At 31.0% G+C, this 19008-nt stretch overlaps 1 protein-coding gene across 8 annotated transcripts in view; it reads right to left on the bottom strand.

Annotated features, from left to right (window-relative positions):
- Nucleotides 1–284: 284 nt before the first annotated feature.
- LOC116428649 (potassium voltage-gated channel protein Shaw) overlaps nucleotides 285–19008 on the bottom strand; it is a 41335-nt gene continuing 22611 nt past the window's right edge. For 4 of the 8 annotated variants that reach the window (XM_031980541.2, XM_031980544.2, XM_031980536.2 and 1 more), the window contains exons 2-7: nucleotides 15722–16105; nucleotides 10204–10656; nucleotides 5526–5813; nucleotides 4661–4870; nucleotides 1336–1518; nucleotides 285–576 (exon numbers count right to left, since the gene is read on the bottom strand). In XM_031980541.2, the coding sequence (XP_031836401.1) occupies nucleotides 388–576; nucleotides 1336–1518; nucleotides 4661–4870; nucleotides 5526–5813; nucleotides 10204–10656; nucleotides 15722–16018 (1620 nt within the window). In that variant the 5' untranslated portion in view covers nucleotides 16019–16105 and the 3' untranslated portion in view covers nucleotides 285–387. Of the gene's footprint in view, nucleotides 577–1335; nucleotides 1519–4660; nucleotides 4871–5525; nucleotides 5814–10203; nucleotides 10657–15721; nucleotides 16106–17423; nucleotides 17570–19008 lie in introns of those variants that run through there. The other 4 variants (XM_031980537.2, XM_031980539.2, XM_031980538.2 and 1 more) reach the window with 2 other exon arrangements.

The following is a 19008-nucleotide window of genomic DNA, read 5'->3' as shown; positions in this document are numbered from 1 at the left end:
AATTAATTATTAACAAATAATTTTAATTATCCAACTTTGATATAAGAAAATGCCACAAACAGAAAATGAACATTGAATATTTTGTTTCTGTTCTAGATTCTCCTACTTTGACCTATAATTGAAAAAGAAGAAATTTTTCTTTATTTTATAAATCTCTTATAAATCTACACAGAATTACTGTTTATTTATGAAGATTTTTAATTCTATAATGTTTACTTGTTAACATACATACAATTCATTACTAGTTGTAATTTTATATCATCTTTATTAGATCTGTTACAAAATTGCGTTGTAAATATTAAATATCAGTTCGACGATTATTCTAAGCATATAATCTTCGCCGGTTTCGCATTATCTGGCCTGATAACATGAGCTGGAGGAAGGGGTTCAACAACTTCCTACGTGCGGATCATCGTTTTTGTTTTCGCCCTCCTGGAACGTATCATCGACCGCCCCATCAATCGCTTTCCCATTTTTCACAGGATTGCTAGCTACAAGGCGAACAGAATCCCTCCTGTCTGAATTCATGGTTCCCGAAACAACTGTGTCCCTTTCCAAATTTAGCACGATGTTAGGCTACATTAGGAACATAAAAAGAATCATGGTTCGATCATTTCTATCTCCACAATTAATCTTTTGCCTCGTAAACTTTTGTCGTATCAATATTGCGATTACTAGTATAAGCAATTAATAATAATTAATATTATTAAAAACACTGTAATATTGATATGAATTGAAATTAAATGTTATTCTTCTATTATCAATTGAGAAACATGTAAATATAAGACAAACATAAAATTCTTCTTTTTTCTAGTAAATTATTAACGATAAAATAGTTTCAACGGCCACAGTTGCGGAAGAAATCAGAGGACAAAGGTTTAATGTATTATTATAAAATATATAAAATCTACATCTATGAAATATAAAAATTAGATCCTGTAGATTTTTCAATATTTGTTTTAACCTAATCACATTTTCATCGTTTTAACATTGCTACATTTCTTTAATCTATTACTCAATGGTTTAATTGTGTATTACCTTTTGAAAAACAATTTTGAATCTAAATCTCACATTTCTTAAGAATGTAGAATAAAAGTATTATTACTGTATGTGATTCGAATTTATAAATAATATTTCAGATGTACAGAAATATTATTGACTATATTGACATATATACTATATAATGTATACTATAATATATATTGTTTACTACAATATAAATAATACTATATACTATATATTATAATATATAATATATACTAACTATACTGTTGAAATACACCTTCAAGATGAAGATTGTAGCAGAATTAAATAACGTTTTAAACAAACTGATACCTGTAAGTGAAGTACGCTCTCTAATGCTATAGTCGCTGTCCTCGGTGTTAGCGGCCTGTTTGAGTGATTAGGAGCAAGCTGATGCTGATTATTATTTTGCATCTGATAAATAGAGGCTCCTGGTCGTCTTGGCAATTGTGCTGGGAGTACTCTTCGCCTTTGCTTCGGCAATTTGCTTCGAGCCTATCGATAATTAAAATCAAATTTAATGAAGTGCCTCTTAAAAATATATAAAATTTAATGTCATATAGCGGCAATCTCCTTAATGTTGGATATTAGCGTTTAGTAAATTACCAGAAGTTCAGTGGAAAAATTCTGAGAATAAAACAAAAAATATTCTGGCTTCAGAATTTACACAAATTTTTGCTTTGAATTAGCAGATAAAAGTAATGTCCAACATTTTGTTTCTATTATTAGTTTCATAAAGTAGTGACACAATATTGCTGCAATTAAATTGATTCAAAATGGCTCTTTGTTTATCAATAGAATAATGGATATTACACACGTGCAATAGTGCGCAATTGTATTATTTGATATTGCCAATGAAAATATATTTTAGAAAGTGAAATATAGTTTGCTTTATAATAGGATGATAGTTGATGATAGAACCTTTATAATTATAGTTCATTGCATATTATAATCTTCTAATTATCACAATGCTTATATTACAATAAAAGCTATAAAATTGAATGAAATACGGTATAACTTTGTTTCATTGAATTCTTGTTTTTTCCGTAATAAACTAAAATGATCAAAATCAGTTTCCACCTGTTATTGGAAAAGTAGTATATTACAAATGATTCTACTACCATTGTTTATATTTACTTCATTCTCGCCTATTATTGTAGGATAAAAAAATATTGTTTTCATTTTACAAAATACTGTTAATGGCAGCAGGTAAAGATGATCACGGAGAAAGTGTGCGATAAAGTGTTTTCTCCCTTTAAACGTTTCCGTGGACCGCCGTATTTTAGGTAACATAAATCGGACGAACACAGCTAGGGGTAGTATTGTTCGTAAACTATCCTGTAGGATACAAGATATAAAGTGTACAAAAGAAGAATACATAGAACTATAGAAATAAAGTTAAAGTTGGCACCAGTTACATTGAAAAGATGTTCGAAGAATTCACTATCTAAACAGGAACACGATCAGTAATATTACTTATTCCAAAATTTATAAACCAAACACTACGTAATATTACAAAAGTATAAAAAACAATTTCTTATTATTTACTTTCTCCAATATTAATCAACGAATATATAACTTAAATAATTACAGTTTCAATGTTAATTTCGAAACCACTAAACGCTCTTCCTCGTGATTTCTATAATCTGTACCACAAAATGCACGTTAATCCTAGATGATACTATCATTAATACATAACAATCAATCAAATGTTCCATTTCTCAAGAAATACGTAAATTATACGAGGATTGAAAAATATTGGGTTGATACAAAAATGTTGACATTTTTGTACGTAGTTAGCAAAACTTTTTCGAAACAAGTAACATTTGTTTTTTCAAATTATTATAACGTGTATCTTTATATACTTCTTTCTTCGTTTTTACTCAGTTTTGGTTTAGCCAGCGAACAATTGAGAACTCTTCGTTTTATTTCTCATAATCTTTAGTTTCTCATCAATCTAATGTACTGGCACGCGGCCGCACGTGTAAAATGAAAAACTTTCGCAACGCAAAGATCAGCATATTTTTGTACAAACGTAGTCCTGTATTTATTTTCGTTTTATGAATTTCCACCGCTCCGATGCCGGGAATATAATCTCCAAAGGTCAAGTAAAACCAGAAGGAAAATACAACTTCCGCGTTTAATTTTCACGGTGTTTTCCAAAGAATTTCCGTGGCCGCGCTCTCGCAAAGGAATTTCTGAACTGTCTTAAACTTACGAGTAGGTGGCGTAGGGTGGGGATGAAAATCCCGTTTTTCACAGAAATGATTGTAAAATTTAGTAATAACAACTTAGAAATGGCTCTTTTATTTTTCGTAAACCGTAACTATCGTGCTTCACTTTTATACTGTTTTTTTTTATTGATCATCTTATTGATTACTAAGTTACAGTATAAAACGTTTGTCAACTCAAAATGGCCCTTTTGCTCCACACACAGGGCAAGAAGTCCCTAACTACTTTCCAACTATCTTTTCATGTAATATAAAATTAAGTAAGTAAAAAATTCTTTGAAGTAACAGCAATATACTGTCAATTCGTTGATTCATTTCATTTCGCATAGCAAAGTAGCGAACAAAATTAAGTAATTAATTAACTGAAATCTTTATATCCGTCTTAATACAGACATTTTTTCATAGGCATAAACAAAATTTCGGTCTATAATTCAGTTAAGCAATGATTCCTGAGGAATTAAAGGAAATACGAGACGCAGTTCCTTTATTCTTAGACACAAATAAGCAGAAATTATTGGACAAGTCGTAAAAATCCTTGAAATTAAATGGAAATGCTGCCAATATTTTCTAATACCTTTTGTCGACAATTGTGTGATGCAATGGTCAGTTAATTGATAAGCAAATAATGAGTTTCAATACGAAACCTGTTATCAACGGGAATTTTAGTACCACTTTAGCCTGCCGTAGCACGCCGCAAGTGTTTCCGGGTCGAGGCTTCCGATTCACGTTAATAATCCCGCGGAAACAATGGGAACGGTCTACCGTCGATTAATTGGATACCATGACCAAGCCAGTTTCGAATAACGTGATTCACGCGCCTTAGACAACGTTATAAAAAATTGAAGGGAAGGTAAGTTCTTGTCCTGGAAAGTTTCAAATTGGCGGCTGGGGCGCGGAAAGTTTACATGCTGCTCCTGAATGAACTTCCGCTTCCTCCGTGTCCTCGGTGGACGCACGCTCATTGTGTACAATCTCGGTCAGTCGATGCAACGTGATCCGATGAAAAAGAAAATTCTGACGTTCACGGGAACTTTTTTTAGCACGGTCGCGTGTTAATGCTTTTTATTATGCAATGCGACTCACTTAACATTACAACTACTGAGGAATTGGAATGATTCATTTATAGTGTTCCATAAAAACTAGAATAATATATTTATTTATTTGATCATTTCTCGATAAAGCGTATTTGTAATTTAAATACTTGGAAAATAAAATAATTTTAAATCCCAAATCTTTTACATATCTTATTTCTACAGATAATATAATTTTACTTTTACCAGTTGAGATTTGAAATATCATAGCTAATATCTATTTTTTCATCATTGTGAACATTTTGAATTTCTTAATATTACATTTCAAGATGTATATACGAGCAACAACGAAAAATTTTACTGTAGGGCACAAACCTGTGTATGCGAATAAAACATGGAGAAGTTACTGACGATAACAGGAACCGGAAGGGCAATCGCCAGCACCCCAGCAATCGCGCACATCCCTCCGATAAACATTCCGGGGAAAGTTTTTGGTGTCATATCACCATAACCAACCGTTGTCATGGTCACCAAAGCCCACCAAAGGCTGTGTGGTATGCTGTCGAAGTCATTCGTTGGATTATCCTGCGGTTAAGAACAATATAAGTCGTTATACCACCTTTTTATAAGTGTTATAAATCCAATTTTTTTTTTAGAAAAACGAGTTAATGATAATTTTAGTAAAATATAGGCATTTTATATTTTACTTTTTATATTTCATAATCACACAATCAATGGCATACAATGTCCTCATAAATTAATCAAAGGAAGCTCAACTGTAAGATATTATCGTAAAAAATATAGCAATGTTGAAGGAGACAGAGAGGAAAAGACTGGAGAACCGAAAAGAGTGAGAAGAAAAACCAAAGACAGTTAGAAGTCAAACAAAATTAAGCGTATATAAGTAAGTTAACGCTAAAACTACCAGACAGGCCAAAATGACCCATTCCTGATATCCTCTTCTTGCAATTATACAAAAGATAACAGATGTTTCTCCGAGCAATTATTAAAGAAATTGATTCGGCAATTTCAATTTTTTATAAAGGAATTTCAAAAAGTCGATCTAACTGCTCGGTAGTCTTAGTGTTAAGTGAACGTAAATAGATAGTAAGCCGGAAGATAAAATAAATAACTGATAATAAAATAATACTAAAAGCAATTGGAAATATAGATACATATTTGACACAATTGTGTACAATTCATTTGTAAAAGTGTCAAATATCGTTCAATAGGAACTTGCCTGAAGGCGTTCCGCGTAAAAAATAAGGCTGGCAAAAACAACGATGCCCAGTACGAGGAAGAAGACCAGCAAGGCTAGTTCTTTAGCAGACGCCTTGAAGGTATGAATCAAGATCCTAAGCTCCGGAGAATGCCTCGTCAGCTTAAAGAGCCGCAGGACTCGGGCTATCGACAGGACTTCCAGATACAAGCTAGACTCCGTTAGGAACTCCGTGTAGAAGCTCAACGTCGCTGCTAAGTCGATCGCGTTCACCGGTGAGACGGCGAATCGCTTCAGATTCGGGCTGACCTGTAATTGAATCCGTCAGAAGGAGGATTTTACTGGCTGACTTTTCATTCTCTCGCTACCGCTGAGCTAAGTCGGGACGCAATCACGATAATACCGGGGATAAAATATGTTTCGAGGGGAAATTATATGTACACCGCGTTCCTCGCATCTTTCCTTATCGAATTCTACGATTAACATTCTATGTATTTTGTTTGCCGTTTTTTTATTTACTTTGCTGTTTCATTTATTGAAAAATATATTTTCCATGGAGTAAATGTAATAAAAAGTTTATTACGTGGTGGAAGCTTAAAGGTAAAATATAACGATAAGTATGAGGAATATTTGGCTTTCATTGACGAAGATGATGAATGTATTTCTTAATTGTAATAATAAATGCGAATTTTTCATTGGAAGGGATAATTATAATTGTAATAATATGTATGTTGATATAATGGGTGAACATTTTAAGAATTTATCTTTAAAAGAAAGTAGGTTGAAGAAAGTAGGCGATAATCTATTAAACAAGGTATCTTATAAGTTGAAAATAATTGATTCATGGAGACATATTTATTATTATGTTTGGGAATTCATTTTCTTATTTAATTAAATACAAATCCTTTTTTTTATTATTACTGATACTATTAGGAATTTTCTTTTTCTAATGTTGAATTATTTAAACGTTAAAAGTCGAAGGATTTTATTATGAATAAACTATAAATTGCTTTTAAAAATGAAGTGACTTAATTTCCACAGCATGGAATAAATACTCGTTGCTTACTCTTATGAATATTGCTATGACAGAACATTTCAAATGACTCTATGTGTACACAGTATAAAATAGAAAACCATTGTATGAAGAGTTGCGAATTGCTCGCTGATACGTCTAATAATTTAAAGCAATAACAATTCGCTCGTATAAGTGTCTCGTATTATACTGTATTAGCTCTAATAATTTGTCACCTGCGGTAGCGAGCAATTAAATCATATGGTCTGCCGAGAAATTGCCTAACCACCTGGTGAGCTAATTCATTTTTGTTAACAACTTGTGTCGAAACGAATTAGATAGCTTGCTAACTTGCTGTTCGTGGGAATGTGTTTTGTCCTAACACAATAATATTAGATATGTTCTACCAGAACTAGCTATAAAATTATACAATAAAATTTCATTTCCCGACGATTCTTGTACGTTAAACAATATTTCTCATTTGAATGAGTCTATCTATTATAGATCCATCTATTGAATAAGCCTATTATATACATATTATATATTTAATATATAATTAATATACAGTGGCATTCGAAAATTCCCAGCCAGATTGTTTTTGGAATTTTTCTTCGATAGGATGAGTTTAAAGGAATTTTTGTTGATATAATAAATAAGGACATATTTACATGGACGAATACTACAAAAGAAACCGTACTATTTTGTTTTCATAATTGTGTATATAAAGAGTATTTAATTTGGCGTGCTCGAAAGTTTATTATTATTACTTATTTCTAAACAAATATGTATAAAGAATAGATGGTGTTGATTTTTTTACAGTATCTTCTCATGCAATATGTCTTTTATATGCCATAATAACAAGAAGTTCTTAAAGTTTTTATTGTGTAAGAAAAGCTCCAGAAACAATCTGGCTGGGAGCTTTTGAACGCCATTGTAAGTCATATATATTCTAATATACATATGTATATTATTAATAATACATATGGAAACATAATATACATTTATGTATATCTAATATACAGAGTATCGCAAAAAAATGTTAGCACACTTTGATTGTTTATGAACTATTTATTATATATTGTACAATTTGCTTTCAATGTTTATAACGAATCAACGTACTTTTATGTGGTAACATTTTTTGCAACACCCTGTATATTGTAATAGATAATAATTATCTATTTGTATAAGCAATAGTGAAGACAAGAATATTTATATCTAGTACAATATTACTTGTAATATCTTGAACAGGGCAATGTAACAATTTATAAATAACAAATTCTTATCATGCATTTACAAAAAGAGTCAATTAATATAATCGCCGTCAATATTGCATTTTTATAACGACTATAATTTTACATGATGAACAAAGGTAACACAAATTAATTTTTTGATAGCTCTAATCAAAAACTGCAACGCATGGAATAATATTGGAAATGTTGATAACTTTTTTAATATTCCACAATGAAAATACGTTGCATTTAATAAAATATTGTTACTGCGAGGATTGTTATCGAAAAGAATGATGGTAGCGAACGTATTAATAATAATTTGAAACAACAACTGTAACCTTTTCGTTTTTTCGTAATTGAAAAACCAATGGCTGTTCATAAAATAACGAATTGTAAATAACAAACTGTGCAGCAAAAAGAATTTGAAAAATGAAATAGGAAATATTGATGATTATTTTTAATTGGTGAATGTAGAAAATATGCTTCTTACACCGAATTAATTAACAAAAATGCTGCTGTAAAATGATTATTATCACAGGTATTAGTGTTTGAAATATTTTTCCACTATACAGTCCACATTCCTATTTTTGCATCAATAGATTATCAGTAATCGATTCAAGTTTTATTAGTTTATTTTTCTTTCTGTCTCCAATGTGTCAAATAAAAGTTAATTTCATAGTTTCGCTTTCGCTTAAATGAAAACATCTAATAAAATTAATTGAACGTTCCACGCAGCAAATTATAGGAAACAAAATGCTATTTGGGGTTTGGGGGTTAATGACTAAGTCAACGTGAGTCGATTACTGTAACAAACAAATTAAAATGTCGAAATTTGGTACGCTACAATTAATTAAAATATGGGAGGTATATTAAATGCCAGAATCCATTAGATTGTACCATATATCCGTGACGTTGCTTGTTGATAAATATTATGTTTTTAATATTAATTAAAAATTCTATTTTTTTACTTATATTCATTAATATTGGTTAATATTATATATATTTAAATATTATATTATTCGATAGCTCTTGCTTTCTTCTGTAAAATCACATTGTCGGGTTTTTCATTTTAGATAAAAATGTAGGTTAAACTCTTTAATAAGGAAATCCGAAATTAGTTCGCACACTTCGAAGAGCAAAACTTGTACTGCAACGATATTATATTTTCACCGAAAATTATATAAATCTGATAACACTATCTTATAGAGGAAGTAAAAGTCATTGAACGACATACGCAATTTAATGTGAACGGAACGATATAGTAAGAAAGTATTGTTTTGAGGGAAAGCAAACGCTGCATTAATAATGACGGTCATATGGTTTATGGCTTTGGAGCAGTACGAGGAAAATTAACATATAAAAGCAATTACACTGAATTATTCTTATAAGAATTATTAATTATTTTTGTAAAAAGCATATATATTTTTAATAAATTAATAATCATAAAATAAAAATAATACATGGATTTTTTTTAGTAAACAATTTATTTTTGTAATTCATTGCAATGACTGAAAACATTAATAACGGGGTTCATTTATATGTTAGGGTGTCCTATAGAGTGTTATTGTACATTAGAGGCCACTAACAAACACTGCAGAATGCTATTCATTGTTATCCGTACATAACCGAAAACATATGTACATAAAAATGCAAATTGTCCTCTCCTGAAATAACATAAAGATTCATAGAGCAACATTATTGACGGAAAGTATCGTTTATCACGTGACCTCTATTAAAATTTCAGCTAAATGACATAGTTAACATTGAAAAGCCATCTAAATGAACCACTTTCGAATCAACTGAATCGAGCGTCGTTCTACAAGTTGACTGTCGCAATGGCAAAATTGCATGAGTTAGACGTTGAATTGGTTCCTCATTCGCTATATCTCTTGTAAGTACTTGGCCTCGATTTCATTCTGTTTGCAAAATTAAAAACTCGTCTACATTGGTGAACTTCCATTCAATTCGAATGTTTTAACAACTGTTTTGAAAGCATCGACCGAAATCTACTTTTTAAATGGAATCAAAATGTTGGAAATTGGTTTTCCATTTCAGGGCATACTACAATTTTGTCGAATTTGAATATGGTTTAATAGATCTATCATTTTCAGAATTTATTTCAGAATATTTAAGAAGCAATTAATATTGTTGACTATTTTATATAAATGACTAAACATTAATCCAAAAAGTAGATTCGAAAAATGGATCACTATATAGGAAACTATCCTAAAAGAAGAACGAAATTATATTTTGTAATTTTTGTAAATTAAACTTCCCTGTCGAGACCATAAATAATAAAACCTTATTCTATTACATAGATTAATATTTTTTACCGATGCCTATCACAATAAAATAAATCTCATAAGAATAATCACGAAGAAAATCATAAACCAATCGCCTTTTTCCAAACACAATCATCTTTACTATCTAATTATATCTAAACATTTTTGATACGTACCAAGCAGCGAATGATAATTTCCAAAGTGAACCAAGCGTTACACGTGTGCTCCAGGTAAAACAGCACGGGATAAGAATCAGCGTCGTCCTTGTTCCAAGCCGATTCCGATCGCAACAGTTCTGCGTACCGTTGATTGTTTCTCGACCGTTTCGTTGTCGTGTGACTCTTCAAGCAGAAACAGAGAACCGAGAGGCAGATGAAGAGTATTGAAACACAGGCTATACACTTCGCCGCGAGGGATGAGTACGGCTCATCGAAAAGAGCCCAGATCCTTGGCCGTAGTTTTTGCCATCTCGACAAGGTTCCCCTGTTGTACTCTTCCTCGTAGCCGAAAAGCCGCGCGATTTCCTCGTCGCTTAGCTTCTCGCCTTCCACGTCAAGCTTATCGAGTATCGCGAGCGTGGCTTGGGTATCCCTGTGGATGCTGTACGTACTCCAACAGCATGGTTCCACCTGGGACATTTGCATTCAGGGATTGAAAACGTTCCGAAAATAACTAGTTGAAACTGTTAGACAGGGTGTTTCTAAATTATAGGACGTACGCAACTCACTAAACTGAGTAAAAACACTCCAGTAAACATAGGTCCGAAACTCAATAGTTTCCGAGATAAAAGCAGGTTTTGTTTAACACTAGAACTACCAGGCGGGTCAAAATGACCAATTCTTAATTTCTTCTTTTACAATGACTGTAAAGGTACAGACGTTTCTTTAAGGAATGATTAAAGAAGCTGACTCGGTAATACATAAACTGGAGTACAAGCTAATTGGAATCTTAATGAATTCACGCTTATAGCTTTCATTAAGAAATTTTAAAAAACGGTTTAAGTGCTCGGTAATTCTAGTTGTAGTGTTAAGAAAAAATGCATGCCATATATTAAACATTCCTATGCAACTTATACTTAAATGTGAATTACATGTATCCTACGTACAGGATATACAAATAAAAACACGAATGAAAAGAAGACAAAGTAAAGATTGTAAATTATTGTGCATACGTAATATAAATACATATTATAAAATTGACCTCTTTTCATTCTGTTATACTGTACTTCTAAAGATATTGATTCAAAAAGATATACTGATCCAATGTTTATCGAATTAGAATGAAAATGAATAAAATAAATAAAAGCTGAATAAACTATCGCGAAATATGCACGCATTTTCCTTCACCCGATCAAATACGAAAATTTTCATATTTGCATATTTTTATCTTCCGTTATTTGTGCGAGTTAAATAAAAGACGATACAATATAAATTTTGGTGAATATAAAATAAGTTCATGTTAAAATAAAACTTAAATGAAAGTTAAATACGTTACGATAGAATATTAATTTCGGTGGATATTAAATTCAGTTGATATTAAATTGAAATTCAATGAGTGTTAAATAAATTGTTATACGGACTATCAATTTCGGTGAATATTAAATTCAGTTTCTGTTACATCAAAATTTCAACGAAGGTGAATACCATGTTTGGAATACCCAGTTGTGAACAAATGATTTACAGTACACAGTTTCCTTATTCTCTATGATTTCAGCATTCAGTGTTTAATTTAGCAGAATTTGCAAAAGGTTTTGTATACTTTCAACAATCTTCGCCCGCAAAGGGTTAATCCCCTGCTTTATAATAACGTGGTAAATTCGCGGTGAATATTTTAAATAGAATTTAACAAGCATAAATATTACTGAATTCTTTTGAATTGAAATTAATTGTGATCCTTCTACCGTCAATGATTATATTTTAACAAGCATAACATTTGAATTCTTCTTCATTTTTTCACAAAATTCTGAATCACAAAATAATTGTATCGATCGTGACTGAGAAACAAATTTGAGGGCAAGGAGTTAAATTCGAAAGTTTAAGTGGGTCCCTCGCAGCAAGCTTCACGCGGTGAGACCTGGGCAACTATTATTATCCTTATTAAAATATTTTGTGCAAAAGGGTCATGGTAAGCTAATTGGCTGCGATAATTTTGTAATTTAAATGTGAAATATGTAATCATTTGTAGGCAAGTATTTAGACAATGTTTACGTTTTTCGTGAATGATAGTGGGAATTATTTAATTTATATTAACGTGTATTTTTTAGTGTGTTCACTATTCCGGTGTATAATTAAAATAAACGGAAATTCGCTAACTTTTCGAGCTCGAAGTATACAATTTACAGATTATTGATTAAAAATTTCATGAAAAATTCTTTTAAAAATTTCTATGGGGCAACAGCTCTGGTTTTTCTAGATGTAAAAATTAATTATTCGAAAAACGATAAAAACTTCGTTGATTATGTTATGCAGTATCTCCAAGGGTTCTTCTTTCATAAATTATAGTATAGATAACAGCGTGGCGTAAGAATTGTGATATGAAATTATAAGCAACTCTTCCCTTTTAGCTTTGATACGAAAAAAGTGGCAGCCTCAGTGTTAAAATTACAAATGAAAGAACATAGATTGTAATAATAACTGTATTCATTATGTATACAAGATAACTGAAGAAGCTATTTCCTTCAGAATTGCCTTGCTTGTTTTATTTTTCTATTATCAGCGGTACGGATGTTTTTGTACAGTGAGCCTGGAATGGTTTGATTATATTTTTATAAGGTTTTCAGTGTATTGAAGTTATTCAGTGTATTAAGTATTGAAGTATAATTTGATCACGGTTTTGTAATAATTGTTATAATTACGACACGTGAAATCTCTTCAGACTTGTCGAAAAAAGGAGAAGAATTAACGGCAGGAAGATTAAGTAATATTGATTAGCATTAATCAATACGGGATGAGAATTTAATGGACTAAATTGTGGTAGACTTAAAGCAGTTACGATAAATTAAATGACAGCAAAATTTACATTATAATCGACAATATCGAATTTTGTATGGTTATGCGATACTAATTAACATTAGAATAACTATCGGATAACATTATCATTTATAAATTGCATGTGATGACGTTGACATCGTGAAAATGTTTTCAATGATTATAATTTATACTGAATTTTTTTAGGAAGTTAAATTGATATCAGCAATTTTGACTTGTCGATAATTTCATTGCTACAGTAAGAAAAATACATTTAAATTATAATGCGAGTCTAATAGTTATTTACTCAATAAATATTTAATAATATTATTTAAAAGTTATTGTGTAATAATATTTTCATTTTATATGCTAGAGGAACACACGATTTCATACTGGAGGAAAATATTTTGGATGTATTTCATCCAGTGCTGTATGCTTTTAAGATGTGACAGATGATTTTATATTTTTATTTGCTATTTATATCAGTACACAAAATGTTTGTGAAAATAATACTTCGTACAAGAATATCATCTTTTAAAGCACGCATAAGACCATTACTGTTTTCGAAATCAGTATGAAAAAGTATTAATATCTATATGAAGGATACTAATATATATTTAAAAGGATACTGATATTCTTTTATAAAAAATCATATGTATAAATAATATATTTAAGTGTCCCTAGAATTTACATGAAACTGTGTCGACGACGCAAAAATAAAATTTAATTCTGTCAACAGCGCACTTCAGAGACGGAAATTAAGTATTTAGGAACGATTAGCTTCGATACACAATGGCAGACAAAAGAGACAGGCTTCAATGACCTATATCGTACTAAATGGTGAAGAGGCCATATAACAATAATCTATCATTCCTTCTTTTTTAAATTATTGTATACATAGTTCTCTTATGAAAGGTTCATATTATTGTACATTCATTGACAAAAGTTAAGAAATAAAATAATTCTATTGAACATTCTACCTGTTATTCGTATATAAGTAATTAATGTAAAAAATTACAAATAAATATTTACAAACTCGATTTCAAGAAAACCAATATTCTATGGCTATAACGCTTTTATAGATTATTTCAAACTCTTTGTTTACACTTACAATATTTACACCTTTTAATAATTACGAAGTCATTTGAAACATTGCATTATCCCTTTATTAGCTTTAGTAATACAGAAGCTAATGCTTCAGAGTAAGGTCTCAAATTAACAAACAAGGCTAACAATATGTCTTTGAGATTCCAGTTGTCATCAGGCAAACGTTTCTGACCTGTTTGGTCAATAACAGTTGCACGGTGTGCGTATTCCGGAAGAGACGTTTTCTGCGGTGTCAAAGTACATTTGTGTTCCCGATTCAAACCATGGAATAGATAGACAATGGTGGTTAGTTACGTTGACTCGTTTTCACTATTACGAAATAATTCGGTGCCATTTCAAATGGCAACGGGAAAGAAAGCCGCGGCCATGTTTATGGTTATAAAGGTATCGTGTTATACAATTTGTAAAATTTGCATCAGGATATATCATAAAAGAAAACAGGAACCTCTGCAAGGAAGGGAGAAGATAAAATTGTCACTTTTAAAAATGTCACATCTTTTTGCAGAAAGAGAACACTCAATTCAGCGATTCTCTTTGACAATTTTAACCACTTGTGCTGGAAATACGTGCCATGCACGTTGATATGTTTCTATTCCAAAATTCTTAATGATGTCTTTCACCCATTGATAATCTTGTTGCATTACGCCATTAGACTGCTTCGAAATCTACCGCTCTATACAGAATGATTAACAGACAAATTAGTGTACATATCATTTCTGTACATTACAGAAAAAGGTCAGTCTGATATTTATCATTACGAAAATTCTCCACAAAATAAAATGACTACTTTGAATAACATTGAATAACTTTTAATAACAGTACAATAATTTAAATTTACGTCATAAAACTGAATGGTGATAGTTTTATATACAAAGACTCCAAATTTGTTTTCACACTTGTTCATTAACTGGCGTGGGCAAGTACGGTTTTCCCTCATAACATCTCGCGACTCGGAGAGCTCAACGAGACACTCGGGAGTAGTAAAAGCTACTTCGTCTTTGACCTCATTGGCCAGCATCAACGCTTCATACTTGTGTGGACAGTCCCATGCAAGGACTTGCTTCTTTTCGTACTGATTAAAACGCGACGTTATGGGGGGAACACTACATTTACACTGTAATATTCTATATATATATCAATGAACTGCTAGTTGTTATATTCAAAAAATATATACAATGTAATGGAGAAAATATATGGAACTATTCCAGCACAACAAATAAGGAAGTAATCATAAAAATTAAAAAAAATATAAAGATTAGGGTAAAGATGCATAAGAATTAAGCGATTTGATTAATATATAACACTTTCGAAGTACATATTAGGTTGGCAACTGAGCTCTTAGCTTTCACGTTTCATAAACATGATAATTTGTTAAGTTGAAAAACATACATCAATGCTACAAATTGAAAGCGAACAGCATAAAATAGTGAAAACAAAAAACCTTTATAACCTGAGATTTATTCATAGGACATGCTTGTCATTTAAATTTAGAATTTCTATTATCAGACAATTCATTACTCTATAGATAAAAACAGGCCCACGAAAATCAAAATGTCAGGGATTTAGTTGTCAACCTAATATAGAGACGTCATTTGCGGAAATAATAAAGAAAGCTGCAGACCTGATTAGAATCCAGACCCCAGAACTCGAGTTCTTCCTCGAAGAGTGGCCCGCAAACGTCTGTCGGATAATGCAGCTTCCCGGTGCGGTAGTAGTTCAATACTTGTGCAAAAACGCCTGGATGGCGGTCGTAAAAGTACTCGTTTAAGATGGGATCGTAATTAGCCAAAGCCTCTGTTAAACGAGAAAGTCTAGTCGCGGGTATTTTCTTTAGTGTCGACTTGTACGTTTCGTGACGTACACCGCCGACATTCAGTATCACTCTATCGTTCCATCTGCTGTCATCCAGTTTCCTCATCCTCCTGGAGTCTTCTGGTTCGCATGATAGAAGGAAACGAAGCAAGTTCGTGGGTGGCCCTTATGTCGAGATTCGAAATGATCACTGCTGCGAAATAGAAGTATTTTAAAATAACACAATGTTTTACAGAGAAATATAATATTCCATTTTTTTTGGGGTATATTCTTTTTTGTATATTGATATTGAGTTTCGAAGCGATTAGTACTGCAATGTAGAACATTTTCGAAGAATGTTTTCAAACTTAATGCTTTCCTGTGAACGAAGCTTTATAGAGGAATATTATATTTAATTTCTTTTTGTTATATTTGTTTTTACATAGTCATATAGAGTTCCGAAACGATACTGTGAAATAGAAATGATTCTAAGAACGTTTTCAAGTTTAATACTTTTCTTGTGAACGAAGCTGTATGGAGAAATATTATATTTAATTTATTTTTGTTATGTTCGTTTTTATATAGTCATATAGAACTTCGAAGCGATCATACCGCGAAATAGAAAATTTCCGAGGAATGTTTTCAAACTTACTACTTTTCTGTGAACGAATTTTTACGGGGAAATAATATATTCAATTTCTTTTTGTTATATTTGTTTTCGTATACTGCTATTCAGCTTCGAAACGACCAGCACTGTGAAACAGAACACTTTTCAAGAATGTTTTTAAATTTGAGAATTTTCTGTGAACACAATATTCAATTTCTTTTTATTATGTCTTCGAAAGTAAAAGTACTGTGAAACAAAAATTTCCGAAGAAACTTTTATAAATTTTACTCTTTCATAAAAAAAACATTATATTCAATTTCTGTTTCATTTGCTTCTGCTTGCAATTTCTTAATAACATCTGCCTCATTCCCCTTTTTACGCATTTATTATATAGAATACACGGCAATATTTTTTTATAATTAAAGCCAATATACAACAGTCAATAAATTTTCTTTTCTAAAGTGTAATATTATTAATTTTCAACAAGTTTAACTAAAATGTACATTTGGAACTTAATCGCCATATTTCTTCATTGCAGTATCTTCAAATAAGGGTACAGTTCATTTTTTACCTATAACTTCGAAACTATCATTTATTATAAATTTCTAAATTTAAAACAGTTATTAGTGGGAATAGTTAGGTAAAGCAAGATCACGCGGAAACCTCCTTCCAGTCTCCTAATTCAGACGATACTTTCATTTGAGTTAATTAGTTTAAAACCGTTTCGAATATGTACACCGCGGAAGGAGCAGAGTACATATTCTCTTACTTTAAGCTTGTTTGTGAATGGTAAGTCAATATTTTCATCTGGCTTCATAAGCTCGCGACGTTGGGAAAGTAATCAATATGTACTTTGCGTCATTAAATTTACAGTGTTGAGGAGAGAGGTTTCCGATGCAATATCATATAATTATGGTAGCTGTACCTATTGATCCCACGATAGCCAGCCTTTTATAATCCATGCGAAAGGAAAACGAATTGGGTATTAGGACGTTCAAGGTATTCTCGTTCAGCGGTTTGCGAGGATTCATTGAAATATGTATATATAGTCCCTGAACAAACGATTAAGGCCATCATTGATGTTATCTGTGATCAAATGATAATATGGTGATTAAGTGCCAATTGTTTATTCGAGTTAAATTTGTTGAAAATTAAGAACTTATAATCAGTAAATAAATAAGTGAACCTGATTATAGAAAAGAAATTCTATTGAATTTTTTATATTGCTTTTGTGTTAATTATAAAAAAAATACTGGGATAAAAAGAAATAATGCAATGTATCCTATACCATAAATACGTAAAAAAGCGAAACGAGGCAGACGTTATCAAGAAATTGCAAGCAGAAGCAAATGAAACAGAGATTGAATCTGCAATCTGATTTTTGGTTGGTCGTTTTCTCATATTCATTTTTTATAACTCAGGCTTCAGTTCTTTACTTAACTCAAGAGTTTAAGATCTTGACCCTTTGCACGACAGAGACCTTTCAGTCATCAATTGATTTCACACAGCAAAAATTATTAGCTTTTATTCTAATCAAATTTTAAAAGACACCAAAAAGCACTCAGAATACTCTTAATACTGTTTATACAATTTTAATAAATTAAAATAATTTTTTATTACCGTTTAATGACAGTATTCGCATTTCTACTATTTTTTTATATTTTCGTTATCGAATTTCAAATATTAGTTATTACAGATATTTGAAAGGGTAATTAAAAATAAGCTTTATATTGTATACTAGCGTACGATCTAATTACTTTAATGAACTTTTTGTAATTATTACTGTTGCTACATTCTACAACATTATTCATTTTAAGTTGCAGAACTGAAATTTCAAAATAATTTACCATTTAAAGTCAGTGTAAAGTCATTATGTCACGAGGTCACCGAATTTTTGTAAATATCGTACTCTACTATATCATACATTAATAAATTGTTATACACTATTAATTTCAATATTCATACGTACACTAACAATTTCAATATCCATAAATACACTAACAATTTCAATACCCATACAAAACTTTCCTAACTATTCCTTTTTCACGTATATTTTCATTCCAAAGCCATTGCTCATAGAATCCAACAGCTAAAAACAAAATACGAATATTTCCGACAAAACGAAAAGTTCGTTTAAAATTCAAACAGTTCTTTTATTTTAAAATGACAATGGAATTTTCTGTTTCTATGCCTGACTGTGAATCCATTCCTAGAAAGATTCACGCCCCTACCATAAATTCTTATAAACTGAAAAGCCGACGATTCCTTTAAAAATATTAATCATCCCATGAACAATGCAGTTTTTTATATTTCTCTTATTTTCAAAGATAAAGATAAATAAAAAAATTTTATCAAGTAGTTATAATGTATAGATAGATAATTTATAGATAATGAAGGAGAATATGTTTTAAATTGACACTAAAATTATCAGACGGGTCAAATTGACCTATTTTAAAATTTTCAGTTTGCAAATATTAAAATGATGACAAGGTTTTTTGATCAGATTTTGG

The sequence above is a fragment of the Nomia melanderi genome, chromosome 1 (assembly GCF_051020985.1).
Source record: "Nomia melanderi isolate GNS246 chromosome 1, iyNomMela1, whole genome shotgun sequence".
NCBI classification, from domain to species: domain Eukaryota; kingdom Metazoa; phylum Arthropoda; class Insecta; order Hymenoptera; family Halictidae; genus Nomia; species Nomia melanderi.
Note: the sequence above shows the minus strand (reverse complement) of the source record. Positions and strands in the feature narration are given on the sequence as shown.